The sequence below is a fragment of the Piliocolobus tephrosceles genome, chromosome 3 (genome assembly GCF_002776525.5).
Source record: "Piliocolobus tephrosceles isolate RC106 chromosome 3, ASM277652v3, whole genome shotgun sequence".
In the NCBI taxonomy this organism is placed as follows: domain Eukaryota; kingdom Metazoa; phylum Chordata; class Mammalia; order Primates; family Cercopithecidae; genus Piliocolobus; species Piliocolobus tephrosceles.
The window spans coordinates 139755663-139781784 of NC_045436.1; the positions used below are offsets into that span (position 1 = coordinate 139755663).

At 35.0% G+C, this 26122-nt stretch overlaps 1 protein-coding gene across 5 annotated transcripts in view; it reads left to right on the plus strand.

Annotated features, from left to right (window-relative positions):
- The window catches only part of GABRA2 (gamma-aminobutyric acid type A receptor subunit alpha2), a 148202-nt gene that overhangs the window by 92496 nt on the left and 29584 nt on the right, over positions 1-26122 (plus strand). For all 5 annotated transcript variants that reach the window (XM_023224485.1, XM_023224483.1, XM_023224484.1 and 2 more), the window contains 3 exons: positions 692-774; positions 5273-5416; positions 7060-7212. In XM_023224485.1, the coding sequence (XP_023080253.1) occupies positions 692-774; positions 5273-5416; positions 7060-7212 (380 nt within the window). The remainder of the gene's footprint in view (positions 1-691; positions 775-5272; positions 5417-7059; positions 7213-26122) is intronic.

Genomic DNA, 26122 nt, shown 5'->3' on the forward strand with positions numbered 1-26122 from the left:
TTGTCTTTACATGAAGTGGAATAATTGGAAGTTTGAATTATATCATATTTTCTATGATTACTCTTTGTTGCAATCATGTAGATACAGAAAAATATATACTTAACATTCGTAATTTGTGTTTATAATTTATCCAACAATCTAAACTTGATAAAGTTATTTCTAGGAAATACATCTGTGTATGTATTTGTATCTAGAATTATGTGTATAACTCTGAATATATATGCAGTATACAGTATTAATTCAGAAATCACATATGTTGAAGGGAGCTCCTCTGAACTAATATTGAATCCTTTGATCAATTTTGCTATATGTTTGTTGATGAGATAATGGAGACAATAGCATTTTTTTAATGATAGAGTACTTTTTGTCCTTAAGATTTCAAGTGTTAATCATGAGCTTAATGAGAAAGAGCCCTTTAAAATGAATATGTAATTTCTTCACTTCTTAAGAAACTAAAATGGCTAAAGTATATTTTTAATTATTATTTTCATTTATACTAATAATTTGTATGTCAGTGTCTTCTGAGGGATCACCTAAACATGAATAAACAAAAGATTATTTAAATATTAATGAGCCTAATAAAATGCTGTGATGAAGACTCTACCTCTATCCAGTCTGTTGACAGTAATGACGAGTGATTTTTCTTGACTTACCAATATACTTAAACAAATAGTGGAATTTTGACTTTTAGGCTTACAGTTCAAGCTGAATGCCCAATGCACTTGGAGGATTTCCCAATGGATGCTCATTCATGTCCTCTGAAATTTGGCAGTTGTAAGTACAGGGATGAAGGTACATGTTTTGGGTCAATAATATCAGGGAAATTCAGCAGCACTGCTTAATTGTCTAGTTTTTTTTCCTCAAATTATGAGATGATCAACAATTGTCAATAAGATATGGAAGTAAAAGCCATTCTAATTTTCCTTAAGGAACATCTCTCAAATATTATTATAATTTAATCATGATGTTAAACAATTATAACCTGTTTTTACTGCTAATACAGAATATCATGTGTTTTAGTACATGTGTAAAATTAGACCAGGAGTTCCTTGAAGTTTAGGACTGTAATTTACCTTTTTTTCCAAGTGCTAGAACATTAAAAACTCAAATGTTGCTTTTTTATCAACTAAGAATGGACTGGAAAGGATAGATTCTATTGTTTATTAAAGTGGCAATCAGCCTGTTGCAAATGACATGCACAGAAGCTTAGTCTGTGTCATTGTGTTCTACTGTAACTAATGGAAGGATTTCTTTTTTATTTCTTAAATTAAAGGAGATAATGTAGCTGCATTGCTACATTCTGGCACCTTCTATGTACATAGGACATTTCAGAAAAGGGTTTGTGCAGTTAGCTCTTCTTTAGGTCAGAGGGGTTATATCTTGTATGTCAAGAAGATGCATTCATACTTCCAGAATAATTGAAAAGGCAGAAGGTCAAATCATCTCCCTAGTCCCACATGACATTCTGGATAGGTTCAGCATAAATCCATGAACAGAGCTGAGCAGCCTCTCTCTTGTGTGAGGGAGTCCTATTGCCTGACCTTTTTAGAGACTGATCTTTCTGGCACCCTCATCTTTGTCCCTTCTGAACACCTTTTGACTTTTTCTTCATTGTTGAGTAGAAATACAGTACTCTCACCTGATTAAAACTATGTATCACTGAATAGTGTGCCTTCTCATAAACTGTATTAAGCAAAAGAAAATGGAAGAATGGTGGCTCATATGAATGCAAAACCCTCTAATTATTTTGATGATCCTACTTTTGTGGTACAAGAATTGAAATCTTGTTTGTTCTTACAAAAAGTGTCAGTTCTCAATTTTCTTTGAGAATTTCCTCTTTATTTAACTATAAAGCCTTCTTTTATTGTCATGGAAACCATAACTTCAGTACTGGCATTTCTTCCAACATTATTTAAGATAGTCAATCATGTTATACTATGTAAACATGATGCTGAGAAAACCACAGCAGATGCAGCAAAGACTTATTTCCATTACATAAGTGGCATTATAGAAAAAATTGAAAAGCCTTGATACCAAAGAAGAGATTAATTCAAGATGTAATCATGTTGTAAGAAGGACTTTTTTTTTTTTTTTTTTTTTTTTTTTTTTTTTTTTAGTCGACAAGCTATTGTTATTAAGTCATCAAATATAAGTGATGTGATGGATGTCCCGATTCTGCAAATGAAATAAGCACACTTGAAAATATTTAAATAATATTTAAAAATCTCTTATACTGCATCTATGGAGTGCAGAAATATCACATGCTTGAGAATATAGTTTTCTGTACCCAGAAGGAGCTATGAGCAACAAATGAAGTTTGCTGCTAGACATTTTTTGTTTAAGTAATTAACACTAATTTTGTTTTCTTCACATTAGTTTTCTGACACACTGAATAGACAATTTTATGCTATTTTATTGTTTTTGCTTGTAGTAGGTGCTTGATGCATAAGTATTAAAAGTATGAACACCAGTGTGGAATAATATACAAGCCAAGTCAAAGCTGACAATGTTGGCATAACAAAATTTGGCATAAGCAGCTGTGAATTTTTCTTCTATTCATTTATTCCTTCTTTACTTGAAAGCCCTCTTCTTCCCTACCCCCACTCCACAAAATGATTGGATTTCAGGAACTTCGTCATTGTCCTCAATCAAAAGAAGCATTTTTTTTTTTTCTGTGTGCTTACAATTTTAAATTCAGTCCTGTTTTGTTTTATTCCTATTGCTGCACATATTTGAATTTTTCCTTGTTGTTTAGCTTGATTTTAGAATTTCTGAATGAAAGTCTAGGTATAATCTATTCATTAAACCAAAAGAAGCTATAAATTGTCTTTCAGATTAAAAATTGATAGGTAAAAATAATTTTGAAGTATTTCTCCTGGGTATCAAATATTAAGAATCTGTTGGTATACATCTGCTTAATGCAACATAGGACTCACAAGTGGGTTAATTAACACAAACAAGATTATTTAATGGTAGCTTAATTTAGAAGTGGAATTCCTAATGAATTTTGTAAAACTGTCTTTCTCTCCCTTGATACTTTACTGAGAAACATTATTATGACCTCTTGGCTTATATGTGTGTTGATGTATATAACTCCCTTTTTCCGGGAGAGGCTTTAATCTGCACTGCATAAATTTCTGCTGCATTATTTTCACCATACACAAAATCTCAAAACTATATTCTTATCTAACTAATGAAGTGCAGTAGCTGCTTTTTCAAAAGACATATGAAGAATCAGTCACTTTCCTTAATAAATTCTTGAGTTCTTCTCTAGAGTTCCCTTTTCCATAGCAGTAAAGAACATAGTTAAAATATTATGACTTAATTTATTAATCTAGTGAGAGTGAATTGAGAATCTTTCTTCTGTGTGTCAGGCACTGTACCTGGTCCTGGAAGTACAAGCATGAATCAGAGCTGCTGCCTATCAGAATCTCATTAGTGCCTTTAAAATGTCATCTCTTTTATAGGGTTTCATTTTTTCTTATTTATGTTTAAAAGAAACATTATAATTCAAAAGTGATGTCATTCTACTTTAAAAAAAAAACTTCATTATTTATTGACAATTACAAGAGTATTGTGAGGCCCTTCCAACGTAAAGTAGATCATTTGATGTATCTTTTTGTTAAATTCTGTGCCATTTAAAATTTTACTGGAGAGTCAGAATATGTATTCATGGGGGAAATGAAACAAGCCACTTGATCTACAAATGAGTTGCTAGTTATTCACATTAGTAATGTTGTTGTTTAATTTTCTCAGTGTAATCAATCATTAATGGTTAATGAATTGAAATTACTTAATTAGAAAACTAAACCTTAGAATAATTAAAATTCATTTATATCAAATCATATGAACATTTAATTGCTATTAAAAGTATATACATATATAAATATATACATATATACATTTTTAGAATCTTATTTCAAAAATTGCTTCACCTAATATAATTTAATTGTGAATGTAGGTGACTATATATGTAGTGATAATGGTGTTTCACTGATACTGACATTTAGTAGCAACATTCAGAAAACCAGACAACATTGCCATTAGACAATGCCAAGTATGTCATTAGAAAACACAAACTCATAATCATTTACTCTATTGTTACTGATGGTTGAGTGGAAATTGATTTACAATCACAGACTTTCTATCAATTTCAGAACCAGAGTCACCACAGTATGGTGCTAGTAAAGTTAGGAAATTTATAGATTGCAGAGAATGAGATTTCCAGTGTCCTAGAGAGCTGGAGGTAGAACTATTGCCAGAGACAACTGGCCCTTTCTGTCCCTTAATTGGTAATGTGACTGTGATGTTGAGTTTTGCTCAAGAACTAGGGGTAACTATACTTCTAAACATTCTCATGAGTAAAAGTGCATAAAGTTCTTCAGAAGGTCAGTGGTATAGAAAGAATTACCTGTTATTCAACTGTGGGGGGGACTCTGCCTATATGGAGAGGTTATCTGTTCCCCAGTGGTGCATGGAGAGGTAAGAAAATGCCACTGCCAGAGAAAGGCTAAGACCAGACATGTTGCCTGCATGCCAGCTCTGAAGTCATCTTACTTCTGCTAAGTTCTTCATCCAATAAATCAGGAAGTTATGTCTGATCTGGTTGCACTTTTTCCTCTTCCTGGCAATCTATAGTTAAACTGGTGTGCTGTGAATGTGTAGTCTAGTGATATCTGTGTGCATTAACTCATTTTAAAATGAGAATGATTTTAAAAGGATTTGCAACTTGATGCAAGTATAGCATTATTATTTGCCTTATATGTTTTATAATAATTACTTTTTATTCTAATGAAATGCATTGTATCATGATAGCTAACCCATTTAACTCTTAACTAAGATACATTTATGTCCAAAAATTAATATAATTTTGAATTATGATTTTTATCTTATGAGTGATTGCTATTTATAAATAAGCTAAAGATCTTATTTTACCACAGTGTCTTCATATGCTACCTTTGGCCTAAAGGAGATGTTCTAATCATCTCAGGGCCCAGGAATTGTAATAGACTCTAACAACAAATTTGCTCTTCACCTTTCAAAGTGGTTGCAATAAATATGCTGTCAAGGTCATGATCATCTCTTTTGGTCCGCTTCATAACTCTCATATTGAAGTAAATTCAAATGAGACATTTTTGCCCTAAATGTGATGTTTAAGTATTAATATTGAAAGTATATAGTGATTGCATGAAATACACAAAAGTTTGTGTAGCACTAGATTGATGGTTCTTATGAAAATGCTTAAAATATTATTTTTTCTGATTTCCTATAGATGCATATACAACTTCAGAGGTCACTTATATTTGGACTTACAATGCATCTGATTCAGTACAGGTTGCTCCTGATGGCTCTAGGTTAAATCAATATGATCTGCTAGGCCAATCAATTGGAAAGGAGACAATTAAATCCAGTACAGGTTAGTAAAATTCTTCTTAAAAAAAAACAAAGAATAATATTAATAGGTTAAAGGACTTAGAAGTGTGTCAGATTGCTTAAAATCTTTTGCTCTTGAGGTCCAAGAGCTAGCAGCGTAGGCTGTGCTTGGGAGCTTCTTAGACATTCGGCATCTTAGGCCCTACTCCTTGTTAAATCAGAATCTACATTTTAACAAGATTCCAAGATTAATAGTTGTATTGAAGTTTGAGAAACACTGGCCTAAAATGCACTATGTATTTGCAACATATGTGTCTTCTCAAAGTAATGAATTTTAATTTTTACCTTTTGACAAATGATTTTTTTTTTTTTTTTTTTTTTTTTTTTTTTTGAGACCGAGTCTTGCTGTGTCACCAGGCTGGAGTGCAGTGGCGTGATCTCGGCTCACTGCAACCTCCACCTCCTGGGTTCAAGTGATTCTCGTGCCTCAGCCTCCCGAGTAGCTGAGACCACAGGCTCGCCACCACGCCCACCTAATTTTTGTATTTTTAGTAGAGATGGGGTTTCACTTTGTTGGCCAGGATGATCTCGATCTCTTGACCTCATGATCATCCTGCCTCGGCCTCCCAAATTGCTGGGATTACAGACGTGAGTCAGTGTGCCTGACTAACAAGTGATAATTTCTTTAGTCCTCTATTTATTCACCCCTATTCTAGATAATTTAAGATTATTAAACTTTTGATATTGATAATTACTACAGGCCCATGTAGAAAGTTCATTCCCTCTCTGAGGGCCACCTTCATTTAAAAATATTAATAAATAAATAAAAAGACAAAAAAACAGCTGTGTGGACTAATTATTGACATTTGGCAATAATTAAAACACAGGGAGCAGAAAGGAAGGTAGATATGAGGATTAGATAGAAGTGACTGAAGCAAATTAGCACAGACATATAACAGTGAAAAATTCAGAATTGGTGATAGGGTTAAAAGTGAGAAAATGAGGGCCAGAATATCAGTCTTGGAGATGCAGCCAGAGATCAATACTTTTGGAGCCAGAGAGCACTGAGTTAGAACAATCAAAACAGAGACTTGAGGTTTATACCAGCGGGAATGAGGGGCCTAACCAAGTGAAATAAGCCATTGGCAGAGAGCATTTATGAATTATGAATTCCTTTGGTCAATAAGCATGACTTAGAGAGGAAAACAAATACAAATTGAACATCTCTAATTTGAAAATCTAAAATCCAAAATGCTCCAAAAAAAAAAAAAAAAAAAAAAAAACCTTTTTAGTGCTGACATGATACTCAAAGGAAATACTCATTAGAGCATATTATATTTTATATATTTTGATTAAGGATGCTCAATTTGTAATAAAGTAAATTTTCCAAACTCTGAAAACTCCAAACCCTGAAACACTTCTAGTTCCACGTATTTAACATAAGAGGTACTTAATCTATACCATATCATGGGATGTGCACTGCAGGTTTCTTGATGCTAAAATTTTCTTTTAAACACTCATGCTATGCTAAGGAGGCTTTTAAAGGTGATATAAATTTCCTGACATATATGTGATATATATATTTTTTTAAATATCAGTTTTTTTTTCTACCTCTGATCCCTTCTATTTCTTAAATGTTCAAACTATTGTCTATTACTCCTTGAGCTTCTTAAAATTTTCTTCCAGGTGAATACACTGTAATGACAGCTCATTTCCACTTGAAAAGAAAAATTGGGTATTTTGTGATTCAGACATACCTGCCTTGCATCATGACTGTCATTCTCTCCCAAGTTTCATTCTGGCTTAACAGAGAATCTGTGCCTGCAAGAACTGTGTTTGGTGAGTGAATATACACTTTCCAGTACAGCACATTATGTTTCATAGCACACTTTCAAAAACACTCTCTCTCTTGATCCTCAAACTAATTCTTTCTAGTATGTGGGGTGGGGAGTATTGTTTTTGCTTTGTAGCTGAGGAAGTAGGCTCAGAGTGGTAACATAGTGCTATGCTGTTAATAAGGGATATAAGAAAAAAAGAGTACTCAGATATTCTGAAAACACACTTAGACTTCTTTCTGTTAAATCATACTGTTGTTCAACATTTGTCCTTACTATATTTATATAAGGAGAATTTTCTTAGAGGTTTTGATTTACAGTCTCACTACCATATATCTAGGCTTTCTATATTTTTCTGTTGTTTTTAGATGAGGAGTGATGATCTTACAACTTTAAGTTAGAAACAGAGGTAGAAAGGGAGGGAAGAAGGGAGACCTCATTCACTTTTGTAGAGTGTTGATTTTCTTGAATAAAACTAGGGAGGGGAATTTTTAAATTTAACGTATGGAATTCCATATAGCTAGACTTTATATGTTTATTTTGGTTTTGTTTTGAGATGACTAAATATATTAGTACTTTATATGAGACAGAGAGAAGCTGGTGCAATGCCTCATGCCTGTAGTCCTAGCAGGTTGGAGGCCAAGATGGGAGGATCCCTTGAGCCCAGGAGTTGGAGACCATTCTGGGCAATATGGCAAGACCTTGTCTCTCTAAAAGAAAAAGTTAGCCAAGCTTGGTGGCACACCTATAGTTGCAGCTACTTGGGAGGCTGAGACAGGAGGATCGCTTGAACGTGGGAGATTGAGGCTATAGTGATCTGTGATCATGTGGTTGCACTCCAGCCTGAGTGACAGAGCAAAACTATGTCTCAAAAAAAAAAAAACAAAAAAGATTCCATGAGTTTATTTAATAACAAAGTTCATTTTCTTGATTGAAATCATGCAGAGGAATTTGGTTACTGTTTTTTGGATATATAGATATATAAATTGGGCCAAGTACGTTTTGTAGCAAAGTAGATTACCTTTGTGTGCTTGGTCTACTCTTTGATTTAGGAAAGTTTTATTGAGGACTTATTTTGTTAGATACTGTACCAGGCCCTAGAGATGCAAATATGATAAAATATAGTCAGTGAATTCAATTACTTGGTGTAGTGGATGGCACCGTATAACCAAGAAGGGTAATAAGGTAAAGGTCTTGTAAAAGAGGCATAGACAAGTTATCATAGAAAACAGCAACATGGATCCTTCCTAGAGCTGAGTAAGTGGCTGAGTTACCATTTGAACTGAGACTTGGAAGATGAGTAGGAGTTTCCCACGCCAATGAGATGGGGCAAGAATCCTAGCTCAAAAGAATAGATTGTGCAGTGACATTAAGGGATGAAAGACAATGGTATGTTCATTGAAAGGGAGCTGTTTCAGTGGCAGTGGAGATATAGATAGAAAATAGTTTGAGGCTTAGATGAGAAGGGACTTATAGGTCATCATAATAAAATGTACTTTTATCTTAACAGGTTATACCAAGTCACTATGGTGTTTTGGACCATAACATGTCTAAAGCTGTCAGAACAATGCCTAGCATTTAATAAATGGTATATAATTGTTAGCTATTCTTTTTCAAAATCACTTTGTTGAGGTTGATTGACATGTAGAAATCTGTACATATTTAATGCATACACCTCTTTCAATTTGGGGAATAGAATACATCTGTGAAACTGTCACCACCACCAAAGGTATAGAAGCATTCATTACCTCCCCAAATTTTTCCCACCTCCTTTATTATTATTGAGTTGTGTGGAGGGAGGAAGGGTAAGGATACTTAACATAAGAGGTACTCTCATCGCAAATCTTAAGAAGACAATACATTGTTGTTAGCTGTAGCCACACGCTATATAGTAGATCTCCAGTTCTAATTTATCTTGCTTAAGTAAATTAATCTATTATTCTTATTATTAATCTGATCCTATTTGTGCTTTAGAAAGCTATGACATCTTTGCAGAGGATGACTTGAAAGATAGAAATTACAAGTGGTAGGGGAAAAGTTAAGAGGCTACTAAAATAGTTCATGTGAGAAATTACTAGGTTATTTTAAAGGAAGACAGTAGAAAAAAGGAAGAAATAAAAGAATCAGAAGATGTTTGAGAGACAGAACCAATGGATTCGGTGAAGATATATAACAATCATAGCAAAAAGAATAATTTGGGCTAACCTAGAATTTTTCTTGGATAATTTAAGTGCATAATGTTGCTATTAATAAAAGAAAACATGAAGAGAGAGGGCAAATAGGAAAACTGATTGTAGTTTGAGTTATGTGTATTTTGATGTTCCTTATACTATCAATTTGCTGTTCAGTAGACAATAGAAGTAAGTATCTGGAACACAGATGAATAGTAGAAACTATTGATAAATATGACAATCATTAGTGACAAGATGATAGAACTTGTAAGTCTAGAACTTATCTCCAAGAAAAATTAGGTGGGTGAATGTGAGATCAGAGGATGGAATCTTCAAAAAATCCTAAAATTGCAGAATAAAAACCATCTAATTGGAATGACCAGAAAATAAGGAAGGAAACCAGAGGATGACAATTTTCTAAAAGGAAAAGATGTTAATTTCAACATCTCAAAATGCGTGCGCACGTGCGTGCACACACACACACACACACACACACACACACAGATTCATACTGAATATATGATATCAAATGTGCATCGATAAGTCTAAAATGCATTGAATCCATTTGACTAGTAGAAGGTTACTGATCTTCAGGAATTAAATTAGTGAAGTTGCTTTGGACTGAAATAGGATTGAAATTGAAACAAGAAAAAAGAAAGGAAAAAAGCTGAGCATATAATCAATTTGGAAGAAGAAAGAGATTAAGACAACTATACAGACATGTGAGTCATTGTCATCATTATTATTATTGATACATAATTATTAACATGAAAATTTGAGCAACATGGGGAATTACTTTATAAGAAGCCACATGCTATGCATGTTGCATACTTCCTTACTTATTTTTTTCCAACGAGGTAGATTATAATATCTCTTTTCTTAGGAGGAAAGAAATGAGACTCTAAAATTTTAGGTATCTTGTCTAAGACCTTAAAGCAGAGCTTTACTCCAAGGCTTAAGTTCCTTAAACTACATCTGCTGCTGTCATGACTCTCCTTTAAATGGGAGAGATCAAGAAAGAGTAAGAAAATTGAACATTTGTATAGAAGAGGGAAGAATTTCAGATGAACAGTTACCTAAAGAAAATACTTGTAATGTGGTTGGGTTGACCAAAAAATAAAAAAAAATGAAAAAGACACCCAATTCTCCAACATGTAATAAGCAACGCAAAGCAGACTTTGTTGGTACTTTCGCCTTTCCAGATTTTTGTCTGACTGTTTAACAAACACATATTTTTTTTCAATCTTAGAAAAATGTTTTGTATTATTACATTATTGGAGGAATAAGTTTGCTTAGAGACTATGTCACTAACTAGAAATATGATTCAAATGGTAAATAACCTCAAGGTATTATATTGAGTTAAAACTGCAACCTAGTTGTGTAAGATTAATAACAAAACCGTTTTACAGACTAGATTTGAGGCAAAAATTTTAGAAAGAACTACACAAACACAACATGCATCAGAAATAAAGGAGTAAGAAGAGGAGTGAATGAAGAGGATAGTAAAAAGAGCAATTTTTAAAAAGTGAATGCATCTACATGAATTTCTTTTACATTTCAGGAATAAAAAATTTAAATCAGGATATGTCTGCCAAATCAAATTTAACTTAGGGTTACAAACATTTGTTTGTTATTACAATGTCACTCATGTTTCCTTTGTACTAATATTACACATGCTTATAATCTATTCCATTTTATTATAGAATATTTGAAGCATTTCACATGGTGCTACATAAGTTGGTTATTTTCCAAATAAATGCTTTGTTCAATTTTTTGCTCAGTGAACAAGAAGGTGATATTTTCGTGACCTGTAATTGAATTACGTAGAATATAACTTTAATATTAATAATTAAGATATATGATTCTAATCATATATATGTATAATGTATGATCTTTTAAAAACTGTATTTAAATATGAGGGCATATTTAAGAAATAATATGCCCTCACTATATTTGGCAATTAAACCTAGGCATTATACTAGAATTTTATAGAAAATTCCAAGATAATTATAGTCTACAATTTTAGTTGATACACAATTTTCAATGTGTGGTACATACAATATATTAATACACTAATATCTTCACTTGTTAGTGCCCTAAACATTTCTAGAAAAGCTCCCCTTTCCTTGTTCTCTTTTGGTGTTTTATAAATGCCTATATCATGGCACAAATTCAATTTAATTATGGTAATTCTCTTTACACGCATTTCTCATTCTCCAGACAGAGAGTTTCTACACACAGTTATTAACATAGAGCTTAGGACATTTTAAGTGCTATAAAATATATGATAAATAAATGACAGATAAATTGGTGGAGGGACAATAAAGTGTTCTATAGCAATGGATAATCTCTCCAAATTAAACTCTCCAAATGAACAATATCAAAAAATTAGAACAAGTTCAATTCTAAGCATCATCATATGTGTTTCCACTACTGTGAGTACAATAAAACAAAACAAAGCCAACATACACTCATGCATATTCAGAACTATAAAGATTGTCTCTGTAAGAAAAACACATGTTAAGAGTTTTAAAAGAACACATAGGAAATGTAAGCAAAGAACATTAATAAAATGATGAGCACAATTACAAAGAGATAATCTTAGAATAATAAAATTGAGAAACAAGAAAACAGAAGAGACAGTGAAGGAAAAATAGTTACAACGCAAACACAGCAATTACACATTCTTCTCAAATGAACATGAAACATATTTTAGAATAGGACTTACATTAGGCTATAAGGAATTCTCAATAAATGTTAAAAGGTTGAAATAATACGAAGCCTCTTCTCTCAACACATTGGAGTAAAGCCGGAAGCAACTGTAGAATGAAAACTGGAAATTTTACCAGTATGTGGAAATCAAGCAACACACTCTTAAACAACCAATGGATTAAATAATAAATCACATGGGAAATTATAAAACACTTTGAGGTAAATTAAAATGAAAACACAGCATACCAAAACTTATGAGATGCCGTGAAGTCAATGCTCAAAGGAAAATTTGTGGCTATAAATGCTTACATTAAAAAATATGGAAGATCTCAAATAAATAACTTTACACTCGAAGGGGATAAAAACATAAGGACAAACTAAACCCAAAGACAGTAGAAGAAAAGAAATAATAAAGATTAGATCAGTGGTAAATGAAATCTAGAATTTAAAAAAATGGCATCTACAAGACCAAAAGTTGGTTCTTAGAAAATATCTGCAGAATTGACAAATCTTAAGTTAGATTGCCTCAGACAAAGAGAGAAAAATCAAAAACTAAAATCAGAAAGTAGGGTATTACTAGGGATTATAAATAATGATATCACACCAACACGTTAGATAATTGTATTAGTCAGGGTTCCCTAGAGGGACAGAACTGAGATATATATATGTATATATGTACATATGTGCATATATGTATATATGCACGTGTGTATATATGTGTATATACATGTGTATATATGTACATATGTATATACATATATGCACACATGTACATATATACACATGTATATATGTGTATATATACACATATACACATGTACATATATACACACACATGTGTATATATACACACACATATACATATATCAGTTTATTAAGTAGTATTAATTCACATGAACACAAGGTCCCACAATAGACCAACTGCAAGCTGAAGAACAAGGAGAGCCAGTCTGAGCCCCAAAGCTGAAGAACTTGGAGGCTGATGTTTGAGGACAGGAAGCATCCAGCACAGGAGAAAGATGTAAGCTAGGAGGCTAAGCCAGTCTAATGTTTTCACGTTTTTTCTTTTTCTTTTTTTTTTTTTTCCTGCTTTATATTCTGGCTGCACTGGCAGCTGACTAGATGGTTTCTACCCATATTAAGGGTGGGTCTGCCTCTCCCAGTCCACTGAATCAAATGTTAATCTCCTTTGACAACACCCTCACAGATATTCCCAGGATCAATACTTTGCATCCTTCAATCCAATCAAGTCGACAGTCAGTATTAACCATCACAAGTCCACCCCTTGTCAACTTGATCCCATACACATCTCCTGAGATCATACATAATCTTCAAATAACGACAATAATAAGGTCATAATTACACCTAAGTTAATACAACTGTCTTTTGTACAACTGGAAATACACCAATCCCCAACCCAAATGCAAATACATCAAGTTAACAATATGAAGTCAGTAAATCTTGTGTCACATGATAAAGGAAAATGACAACAAAATGAAGGCATTTTCTTTGTACAGGTGTATACATGCACAAACATTTTTAACAAAAGAAAGATGAAATAGTCATGACAATAAATACCTTTTATCTGCAACTGGTCAAGTGGTTATAGTTGGTATTGATGACTACCTTCTTCTACCATCCATTCTGTATTTCCTTTGCCTTCAGCAAGCACCTCAGCAGGTGCTTTATTTATTTATTTATTTTTTTCTGGTGGAGTAACCCAAACCTTCATTCCTGAAGTATCTGGGCCATTTGTAGTCCTGCCTGGATTGGGTTGTTATAGTTTCCCATTAACCTTAATCACAGGACATGGTAATACTAAGAGATGCCCTAATGGATCTGCTGTATTGCATGCTCTTCCTTACCTCTGTTATGGAGTAGTAGACTGATTTCATTTTGATAGATCCCAGTCAATAACATGAGTCCCTTCTTAGTCTGTTGACTTAAAGATAGCAGGAACCCAAAGTGTCTAGGTGGCAATCTTAACTTCTAGTTTAAAGGAATCATTGATGTGTCCTCTGGTGCCAGCATTCCTCCCTCTGGAACTAAGATCTCTAAGACAGCAGAATGTAATGTCGTAGGAACAAGAAGCAAAAATTTTGCTAGTGGATCACTAGGAGTGATGGTGAGTAGTGCCACTTCTACTTCTACCCCTTGATTCCTGGACCCAGGAATCCTGGCCATGGGAAAAACAGTATCGTATATGAGATGCTCATTCAGAGCATACACGGTCTTCTGGAGAACTGTGCCTCAGCCCTGCAAAGTATTATCACCTAGTTGGTTTTGTAATTGTGATTTCAAAAGGTCATGTCACCGTTCTATCAATCCAGCTGCTTCAGGATGATGGGGAACATAGTATAACCAATGAATTCCATGAGCATGAGCCCACTGCCTCACTTATTTAGCCATAAAGTGAGTGTTTTAGTCACAGACAATGCTGTGTGGAATACCATAATAATGGATAAGGCATTCCATGAGTCCACAGATGATAGTCTTGGCAGAAGCATTGCGTGCAGGATAGGCAAACCCATAGCAGGCATAAGTGTCCCTTCAAGTGAGAACAAACCTCTGCCTTTTCCGTGATAGAAGAGGTCCATTATAATCAAACTGTCACCAGGTAGTTGGGCTGATCACCCCGAGGAATGGTGCCACATTGAGGGCTCAGTGTTGGTGTCTGCTGCTGGCAAATTGGGGACTCAGCAGTGACTATAGCTGGGTCAGCCTTGGTGAGTGAAAGTCCATGTTGCTGAGCCCATGCATAAGCTCCATCCCTGCTGCCATGGCCACATTGTCCATAGGCCCATTGGGTAATGACAGGCGTGGCTGAGGAAAGAAGCTGGGTGATGTCCATAGACCAGATCATCATATCCACTTCATTATTAAAATCTTCTTCTCCTGAGGTCACTCGTTGGTGAGCACTCACATGGGATAAAAATATCTTCACAGTTTTTAACCACTCAAAGGGGTCCATCTACATACCTCTTCCTCAAATTTCTTTGTCACCAATTTTCCAATCATGCTTCTTTCAAGTCCTGGACCATCCTTCCAAACCATTAGCTACAGCCCATGAATCAGTATATAATCGCACATCTGGCCAGTTCTCCTTCAATGCAAAGTGAACAACCAGATGCACAGTTCAAAGCTGCCCACTGGAAAGATTTCCCTTCACTGCTGTCCTTCAGGGATGTCCCAGAAAGGAGCTGTAGTGCTGTAGCTGTCCACTTTTGGGTGGTGCCTGCATATCATGCAGAACCATCTGTGAACCAGGTTAAGTCTTCTCTTCCTTTGTCAACTGATCATAGGGAACTCCCCATGAGGCCACTGGTGCAGGCTGGGAGAGAGAAGTCAGGGTGGCAGGAGTGAAGACCATGGGCATTTGAGCCACTTCTTCATGTAATTTACTGGTGCCTTCAGGACCAGCTTGAGCCTGATCACATACATATCACTTCCATTTGATGATGGAGGGCTGCTGTGTACGACCCACTTTATGGCTAGATGGGTCAGAAAGCACCTAGTTCGTTATAGGCAGTTCGGTTTGCAAGCTGAATTTATGACCCATAGTCAAATGTTCATGTTCTACCAAAGCCCAGTAATGGGCCAAGAGCTGCCTCTCAAAAAAAGAGTAGTTATCTGCAGAAGATGACAGGGACTTTGCTCCAAAATCTTAGAGGCCTCCCTTGTGATTCACCTATGGGGGCCTGCCAAGGACTCCAAGCAGCATCCCTATCTGCCTCTGATACCTCAAGCATCATTGGATCTACTAGGTCACATGGCCCAAGTGGCAGAGCAGCTTACACAGCAGCGTGGACCTGTTGCAGAGACTTCTTCTGTTCTGGAAATCTCTCAAAACTGGCAGCCTTTCAGGTCACTCAATAAATGGGATGGAGTGACACACCAAAATGAGGAATGTGTTGTCTCCAAAATCTAAATCGATCCACTGAGAATTGTGCCTCTTTCTTGGTTGTAGGAGGGGCCAAATGCAGCAACTTTTCCTTCACCTTAGAAGGAATATCTCGAAATACTGGACTCCTAGAAATTTTACTGAGGTAGAAGTGCCCTGAATTTTAGTCAGATTTAGTTTTCATCTTCTGGCACACATGCGTCTCACCAATAAGTTCAGTGTGTTTGTTACTTCTTGCTTGCTGGTTGCAATTAGCATAGTGTAATCAATGTAATGGACCAGTGTGATATCTTGTGGAAGCCAAAGTGACTAGTTTCTCCCTGAATAAGATTATGACACATAGCCAGAGAGTTGATATACCCAATGTAGGAAAGTAAAGGAGTGTTGCTGGCCTTGCCAGCTGAAGGCAAATTGCTTCGGGAGGGCCTTATGGACAGGAAGGGAGAAAAAGGCATTTGCTGAGTCAATGGCTGCATACTAGGTACTATGAAATGTGTTAATTTGTTCAAGCAATGAAACCGTATCTGGTACAGCAGCTGCAATTGGAATCATCACTTTGTTAAGCTTATAATAATCCACTGTCATTCTCCAAGATCCATCTGTCTTTTGCACAGGTCAGATAGAATAATTGAATGGGGATGTGGTGAGAGTCACCACCCCTGCTTTTTTCAAGTCCTTGATGGTGGCACTAATCTCTGCAGTTCCTCCAGGGATGCAATATTGTTTTTGATTTACTATTTTTCTAGGTAAAGGCAGCTCTAATGGCTTACATTAGGCCTTTTCCACCATAATAGTGTTCACACTACCAGTAAGGGAGCCAATGTGTGGGTTCTGCCAGCTGCAAAGTATGTCTGTGCCAATTATACATTCTGGCAGTGGGAAAATGACCACAGGATGAGTCCAGGGCCCGACTGGACCCACTGTATGTCAGACCTCAGTTAAAACTCCATTAAGTCCCTGACCTCCATAAGCCATTACTTTAACTGGAGGACCACGTGATGTTTTGGATCCACTGGAATCAACGTCAGCTCAGAGCCAGTGTCCAGTAGTCCCTGAAATGTCTGATTATTTGACTTTCTCCAATGCACAGCTCCCTGGTAAAAGGTCAGAGGTCTCCTTGGGGAAGGATGGGAGAAACATTAATGGCATGAATTGTTGGTAGTGTGGTGGGGTCCTTTCTCAAAGGGACCCCCCTTCATTCAAGGGGTTCTGGCTCTGGAAACTGGCTCAAGTCTGGAAACTGATTTAGGGGCCATGATTCTGTTTTTATAATTCCGAAATTAGTCTTCTGTCCATTCAACTTGAAAGTTTTCTGCTTATATAAACTAAATAGGAATATAAGCTAGATCGGAATGCAGTAGGCTTTCTGTAAATTTCACTTGTAGAAACATCGTGATTAATTAGCCAATGCCAGAGCTCTATACGATTCAGACTATTCTGATTGCTGTTGTGCCTCTGCTGTCAATTACGGTAGCTCCACTCACCTTTCCTTTGAGGGTTGAGTGCCACCACTTGGCCCCTGCCAACATGGGATCCAATTATTCCCATTATATTTAAATTTTGTAGTTGTGTGACTACAATTGTCACTGTTAGATCTGACATAGAGAGAGGAGCAGTTACAGGGCTCTTCAAAGATGGAGGTGCTGCCCTCACAAATCTATTTTGCAAAGCACTGAGGGTATATCTTCTAGGCCCTCCCAGCTGGGATGAGTAGGTCTAAAGTGAGTAATCTACTCCACCATCCCAATCTCCCTAAGCCTTTGGATCCCTTCCTCTGCATTAAACCAAGGGAGATCAGGCATTTCCAGCTCACTCACAGTGGGCCATCTTTTAACTCATATTTCAGCTAAACAATCAAATAAACTTTTAGAACCTTTTTTAACTCCCTGAGCTGCAACATTAAATGTAGAATCTTTACTTAGTGTGCCCAAATCAACAAATTCAGCCTGATCCAACTCTATGTTTCTTCCACCATTATCCCATTCATCAGAGTTTACAAGCTCAGTGTTCTCAGCTTTATCAGCGTCCTCCCACACATCTCCATTCCAAGTTACAGTGTCCCATTCTTTTCTGATCAATGCCCTCACTAACAGCAGAAACCTGGTGAGGCTGTACATGTACCTCTCATTGCAGGTCAGTCACTTGCATAAGAGCTTGTATCTGATTTTTCACTATTTCAGCTCTTTGTCTACAGCAGATAAGACTCTCACTCAGGGCAACCTTAGTGGATTTGAGGCTCAGTATCTGCTTCTGAAGCCCAGAGTTAGAATCCCTGAGTTCATCATTTGTTTTTCATCACTTTTTCCAGTGAACTTAGGAGCAAACAACCAACTTCTTTATGTTTCTTGGTTCTCCACATTCAGTCAAAGGTATTACGTACAGAGTCCCTGAACTCCTTTCCTCTCTCTAGCCATGAATCAGGAGTGTCAAATGCATTTATTTGGCATAACTCTCTAAACAGTTCATACCAAGGATCATCGGTGTTCTCCATACTATTAGAAGTACAGTTCTTAGCATTTTGGCATCTAATTATATTATATTAAACAGTAAACTTCAGAAATCCCAAAACCATTGAAAGAACTCCATCCTTAATATTTCATTCCTCTATAAACACTTCTGGCACAAAAGTCTGTATTAGTCAGAGTTCTCTAGAGAGACAGAACTAATAGGAGCTATATATATACACATATGTATGAATATACACACACACACACACACACACACACACACACACATATATATATATATATTCATTAATAGTATTAACTCACATGATCACAAGGTCACACAATAGGCTGTCTGCAAGCTGAGGAGCAATGAAGACAGTCTGAGACCCAAAGCTGAAGAACTTGGAGTGCGAAGTTTGAGGGCAGACAGCATTCAGCATGGGTGAAATATTTAGGCTAGGAGGCTAAACCAGGGTAACCTTTTCACGTTTTTCTGCCTACTTTTTAATATGGCCATGCTGGCAACTGATTAGATGTTGCCTACCTAGATTAACGGTGGGTCTGCCTTTCCCAGCCCACTGCCTCAAATGTTAGTCTCCTTTGGCAGCACCCTCGCAGACACACCCAGGATCAATACTGTGCGTCCTTCAATCCAGTCAAGTTGAAACTCAGTTTCAGCCATTACAATAACCTGGACACATTCCTAGTAAAATACATTCCCAATAATAGACACATTCCTAGAAAAATACAAATTAAAAATCCTGACCAAAAAAAAAAAAAAAAAAAAAAAATAGGAAAACTCAACAGACCTATTATAAGTGAATAATTTTCATAAGTAAGCAAAAACTTTCCAACAACAACAAGTCTAGCACGAGAGGGCTAATATTTGTTTAATTTTACCAAATACTTTTAGAAGAATTAACACCAATCGTCTCCAAACTCCTCTAAATAATTGAAGATTAAATAACACTTCCCAACACATTCTGTGTGGTCAGAATTACCATCATACCAAAGTCAGACAAAGATACCTCAAGAAAACTATATGTTTATATCTGTTATGAATAGAGATGCAAAAATCCTTAACAAAACACAAGCAATGTAAATCCAACCACACATGAAAAGATTATACACCAAGAGCTGTGGAACTTAGATAAACAAGGATGGGTCAACAAAAGAAAGGCAATCAATATACTATACCCCATTAATGTAATATTTCAAAGGGGATAACAAATGCCAAAAAAACACAAAACTCCTATTTTATGAGGAATTTGTCACATAGTCACAAGTTAATTTAGAGAAGTGACATTTCTGAAATGTCACTTACCTCCCATTAATTTTCTTATGTTTTTCATTACTACGTAATTATTCCTTGAAATTGTATTCCTGTATTATATATATGCCAAAAGAAACCAAAGTAAAAATTACTTTTTTGCTTAAAAACAATTTTAACAATGTTGTAGAATGCGAGATCAATGCACAATAATCAGTTTGATTCTTTACATCAGAAGTGAAAAATTCAAAAGAAGATTAAGAAAATATCATTTATAATAATATCTCAAAGAATAAAATTCCTAAAACTAAATTTGACCAAAAAGATGAAAGACTTGTCCACTGAAAACTACAAATCATTGCTAAAAGAAAATGTAAACGATGTAATTAAATAGAAAGACATTCTATGTTCAGGGATTGGAAGATTTAATACTGTTAAAATAGCAATAATCTCAAAAAAGATCTACATATTCCATTCAATACTTGTAGAAAATTCAGTGGCTTTTTTTTTTTTTCAGAAATTCAAAAACTAGTTCTCAAGTTTATATGGAATCAAAAGGAGCCTGAAAAAAGCAAAACAATATTGAAGATTTGAAATAAAACTGGTATACTCACATTTTCCAATTTGGCAACCTACTACAAAGCTGCAGTAATCAAAACAGCCTGGTGCTGGCGTAAGAACAGACACATAGATCAATAGAATAGAATTGAGAGCCCAGAAACAAACCCAAACATACGGACAATTGACTTTCTCAGTTTTTAATGTAACTTTAATTTAAGTTCAGGGAGATAGTGCAGATGTGTTATATAGGTACACTTGTGTCATGGGGGTTTGTTGTGCAGATTATTTCATTACCCAGGCATTAAGCCTAGTACCTATTAGTTATTTTTTCTTGTTCCTCTCCCTCCTTCCACCCTCTACCCTTGGAAAGGCCCCAGTGTGTGTTATTCCTCCCTATGTGTCCATGTGACGACATCATTTAGCTCCCACTTGTAAGTGAGACCATGCAGTGTTTGGTTTTCTATTCTTGCATTAATTTGCTAAGAATAATGACCTCCTTATCCACCCATGTTCCTGCAGAGGACATGATCTCATTCTTTTTTTATAGTTGTGTAGTATTCCATGGTGTATATTTACCACATTTTTTTAGTCTACCATTGGTGGGCGTTTAAGTTGATTCTATGTCTTTGTTATTATTACTAGTGCTGCAATGAGCATATACAGGCATGTGTCTTTACAATAGAATAATTTATATTCCTTTGGGTATATACCCAGTAATGAGCTTGCTAGGTCAAATGGTATTTCTGTTTTTAGGACTCTAAGGAATCACCACACTGTCTTCCACAATGGTTGAACTACTTTACACTCACACCAACAGTGCATAAGCTTTCCTTTTTCTCCATATCCTGCCTGCATCTGTTATTTTTTTTTCTTTTTAATAGAAGCCATTTTGACTGGTATCAGATGGTATCTCATTGTGATTTTGATTTTCATTTCTCTAATCATCAATGATGTTGAGTTTTTTTCATATGATTGTTGGCTACATGTTTGCCTTCTTTCAAAAAGTTGTCTGTTCATGTTTTTTGTCCACTTTCATTGTTTTTTTCCTTGTAAATTTGTTTAAGTTCCTTATAGATGTTAGATGTTAGACCTTTTTCAGATGCACAGTTTGCAAAAATTTTCTCCCCTTCTGTAAGTTTTCTTTTCACTCCATTGATAGTTTTCTTTACTGTGAAGATGCTCTTTAGCTTAACTGGATTCCATTTGTCAATTTTTACTTTTGTTGAAATTGCTTTTATTGTCTTCATCATGAACTCTTTGCCTGTTCTTATGTCCAGAATGGTATTGCCTAGATTGTCTTCCAGGCATTTTATAGTTTTGGGTTTTCAATTTAAGTCTTTGATCCATCTTGAGTTCATTTTTGTGTGTAGTATAAGAAAGGGATACAGTTTCAATCCTCTGCATATGGCTAGCCTTTACCCTAGCACAATTTATTTAATGGGGGGATTCTTTTCCCAGTGCTTGTTTTTGTCAGGTTTGTCAAAGATCAAGTCATTGTAAGTATGAAGCCTGTTTGCAGTTGACATCATCCTATATCTGAAAAACTTCATAGCCTCAGCTCAAAAGCTCCTTAAGCTAATAAACAACTTCAGCAAATTCTCAGGATACAAAATTAATGTGCAAAAATCACTAACATTTCTATACACCAACAACAGTCAAGCTGAGAGCCAACTCAGGGACATATTCCCATTGAAAATTGCCCAAGATTGCTTTGGGTAGTATGGCCATTGATATGGTTTGGCTGTGTCCCCTTTCAAATTTCATCTTGAATTGTAACTCCCACAATTCCCATGTGCCATGAGAGGAAATCAGTGTGAGGTGATTGAATTATGGGGGTGGATCTTTCTCGTGCTGTTCTCATGACAGTGAATAAGTCTCATGAGATCTGACAGTTTTATAAGGAGGTGTTTCCCTGCATAAGTTCCCTCTTTGCCTACTGTTATCCATGTAAGATGTGACTTGCTCCTCCATGCCTTCCACCGTGATGGTGAGGCCTTTCGAAACATGTGGAACTGTAAGTCCATTAAACCTCTTTATTTTGTAGATTGCCCAGTCTTAGATATATCTTTATCAACAGTGTGAAAATGGACTAATACAGCTATTTTACCCATATTGATTCTTCCTATCCATGAGCATGGATAGCTGGGAATAAAACTTAAATTCATGTCGAACCAAAGAAAAGCCTGAATAGCCAGGTAAATCCTAAACAAGAAGAACAAAGCTGGAGGAATCACACTACCTACCAATTGACTTTCAATAGGGTTGTTAAAATTATTCAATAGGGACAGAATAATCTCTTTATCAAATGGTACTGTTATAGCTGGATAACTGCCACATTCAAAAGAATGAAGTTGGACCTCCTACCTCACTTAAGAAACAACAATTAACTCAAATAGATCAGAAATATATGACATCTCAACATAACACCTAAAATATAAAACTATTAGGAAAAAAGATAAGGATAAATCTTCATGACCTTGTATTTAGCAATGAAAGAATTCTTAGATTTAACATCAAAAGCACAAACAGCAATAAATAAATAAATGTTTTTTATCAAAAAACATTTTTTGATAAAAAAATCTTTTAACAAAAAATCTTTTGTGTATCAAAGAACATTAACATTATTGAGTATGTGAAAAGACAGTTTACAAAATATGAAAATCTATTTGCAAATCTTATATCTGATTAGGGTTTAATATCTGGAAGGTATAATTAACTCATAAACAAAAATATAAACAATTAAATCTAAAAACTGAGCAAAGACTTGAAAAGACTTTTCACCAAAGGAAGTATACAACTGGCAAACAAGCACATGAAATGATGTACAATAATACTGGTCATTAAGAAATTACAAATAAAAACCACAGTGTGATACCTTTCATAAACACTAGGTTGGCTATATAATTATTTTAAAAATATATAGTAATCATTGTCAATGATGTAGAAAAATAGAAATTCTTGTATATTGCTGGTGATAATTTAAAATGTTGCATCCACTGCGAGCAAGTTTGGTGGCTCTTTACAAAGTTAAACAAAGAATTACTTTATGACCCTGCAATTCTACCTCTATATATAGATCCAAGAGTAATAAAAATATATGTTCACACAGAAACATGTACATGGATGTTTACAGCAGCATTATTCTTAATGGTCAAAAGGTGGACACAATCCAAATTTTCATTAACAGATGAATGTACAAAATATAGTATATACTTACAATAGGATATGATTTATCCCTAATGAGAATCAAGTGCTGATATGTGCTACAATCTGGATGAACCTTAGAAATTCTATGATTAGTGAAAGAAGCCAGACAAAAATGGTCATATATTATATGATTCCTTTGTATGAAATATCCAGATGGAAAAATCCATACAGACAGAAATGGTTCAGTGGTTGCCAGTGGATAGGAGTGGAATAAGTGGAGTGATTACTTAATAGACACAGAGTATCCTTCTGGGATAATAAAAAAAAATGGTTTGAAACTAGAGGAAGATATTGGTTGTGGAACATTGTGAACGCATAAATGGCATTGAATTTTATAATTTAATTATATATCATATGAATCTCTCCTCTGTAAAAAAAAATTTAAAAGTCATGAGATTAAAATATAGCACTGAATTTATATTCCAAGGGTATCGCAGGAATAAGAAGAATCTTCTCAAATATCTATTAAAAACTGTGCAAGTTATTGTCCAAAACAAAAAGCATAGGTATGGCCAAACGTGAAAAGAAATGTTTTATGCAGATGACTTAAAAAAACAAGATTGCATGATTTTCAGAGCACAAATAATACAGAAAAATAATTTCAGGGAATAGTTATATAGTAATAAAAAACAGAGAGGAAATAAGTGGGTCAGAAGTGATATTTTAGAAAGACTTAAATTAATTTGCGACTATATGACAAATCTCTAATAAAATAATGAATTATTTGTTTAATAAAGGTTATAAGGAAAATTAAATACTGCATTGAGGTAAAGACAGAAATTTCCTAGTATAAGTCAAATAGGTGTATATTTCAAAGGGAGCCAACAGAAGACTCTACTTATCCTAGTACAGAGGTGATATAAATAGATGAATAGATATTTAACTTACAACCAGCAGAAGGTGTTTAGTGTCAAGGCTGCCAAGTTTAGCTATAACAAATATACAAATGTTTCTAAAGAATGATGATAAATATACATAAAATAAAAAATCCAGACTCTTTGAATGTGCAAATTTTATATGAGTTCTTTACAATATCACTTTAAGGATTGAAAAATCATACTTTATGTAAGTTGAGGTTGTCAGGTGGTAAAAGTATTCTACAAGTTATTCTGTGTAAAGCTAGTACTAAATATTCTGTTGAGTGTATGTGTATGCATGTGTATATTGGAGGGGGCAAGTCAAAGATAAACAAAAATGGTAAGACTTGCCTGGAATGAGGCTTGAAAGCTGTCCAGCCTCCTTATTCTATACCTTCATTTCATCCTTCGCTGTTTTCTGAGTTTTTGTTGTTGTTGTTGTTGTTTGTTTGTTTGTTTGTTTGTTTGGTTTTTTTTTTTTTTTTGAGGGTGAGCATCATCATTGGATTATTGAATAGCAGTTACTTAAGGAAAATTTCTACCTTCTTTAAATTTCTCACTTTAAATCGACAGGTTTGTAAACCCTCTCCCTAATGAGAGATAATTAAATCTTCTGCACTCCCCCTAAGTCCAAAGCTTTATATAGTGGGTAATCCACACAAGTTTTAATAAAATACTACTCTTTAATTTTTAAATTAATTTTAATGAATTTTTAAAAAATTAATATGCTCTACAAGACAGATGTCAAATTTTTCAACCTCTGAGGTCTTTATGGCCTTCATGCTCTGAATAGAATAATAAAACGGAGCAAATAAGACAGTAGGCAGAGAAGTTAAAATTAGAATGTGTATGCCTTGATATTAGAGACGTTGCTCCATTATATTGAGTTTTAGCTATTTGTTTTCTGACATATTTCATTTATCTCATGGATATTTGGAGCCAGCCTGATTTCTTTCAAAGATACTCTTGTATTTTGCAACAGTAAAAGCCTCCTTTGACTTTCTCTGCTTATCCAATTCATTCAATAGCAACAGATACTTACTAAGCACCTATTTATATCCTTGAACAAAAAGTAAGCCCAACTCCCTTCATGGTGACATATTTACTCTCTGTCGACAATGTAAGAAAGCACTGAGGAAAACTTATACCTTAGGTGTTCTGCTTTCGGGGCTCCTGAGACTAGACAATGCATTAATGGTATACAAACCTCATTTTGTTATACATACATATACCTTACTTTGTGAAGTTATGGCTTCTGAACTTTTTAAAGAACTTTACATAAAAAACATAATTGTGATGAATTTGCCAAGTATTATCTCTATATTTGAAGCAAAATCATTTATTAAGATTTGGATAAGTTTATATGAATTATGAACTTGTATTTTTTCTTAATATTCAGGATATAACAGAGGGTTTTTTTGTTTTTGTTGTTTTGTTTTTTCTATTAAGTACTAAAATCAGGCCGGGCTTGGTGGCTCATACCTGTAATCCTAGCACTTTGGGAGGCTGAGACAGGCAAATCATGAGATCAGGAGATCAAGACCATTCTGGCTAACACGGTGAAACTCTGTCCCTACTGAAATTATAAAAAATTAGTTGGGTGTGGTGGCGGGCACCTGTAGTCCCAGCTACTCGGGAGGCTGAGGCAGGAGAATGGCGTGAACCTGGGAGGTGGAGCTTGCCAGGAGCTCAGATCGTGCCACTGCACTCCAGCCTGGGTGACAGAGCAAGACTCCATCTCTAAATAAATAAATAAATAAATAAATAAATAAATAAATAAATAAATAA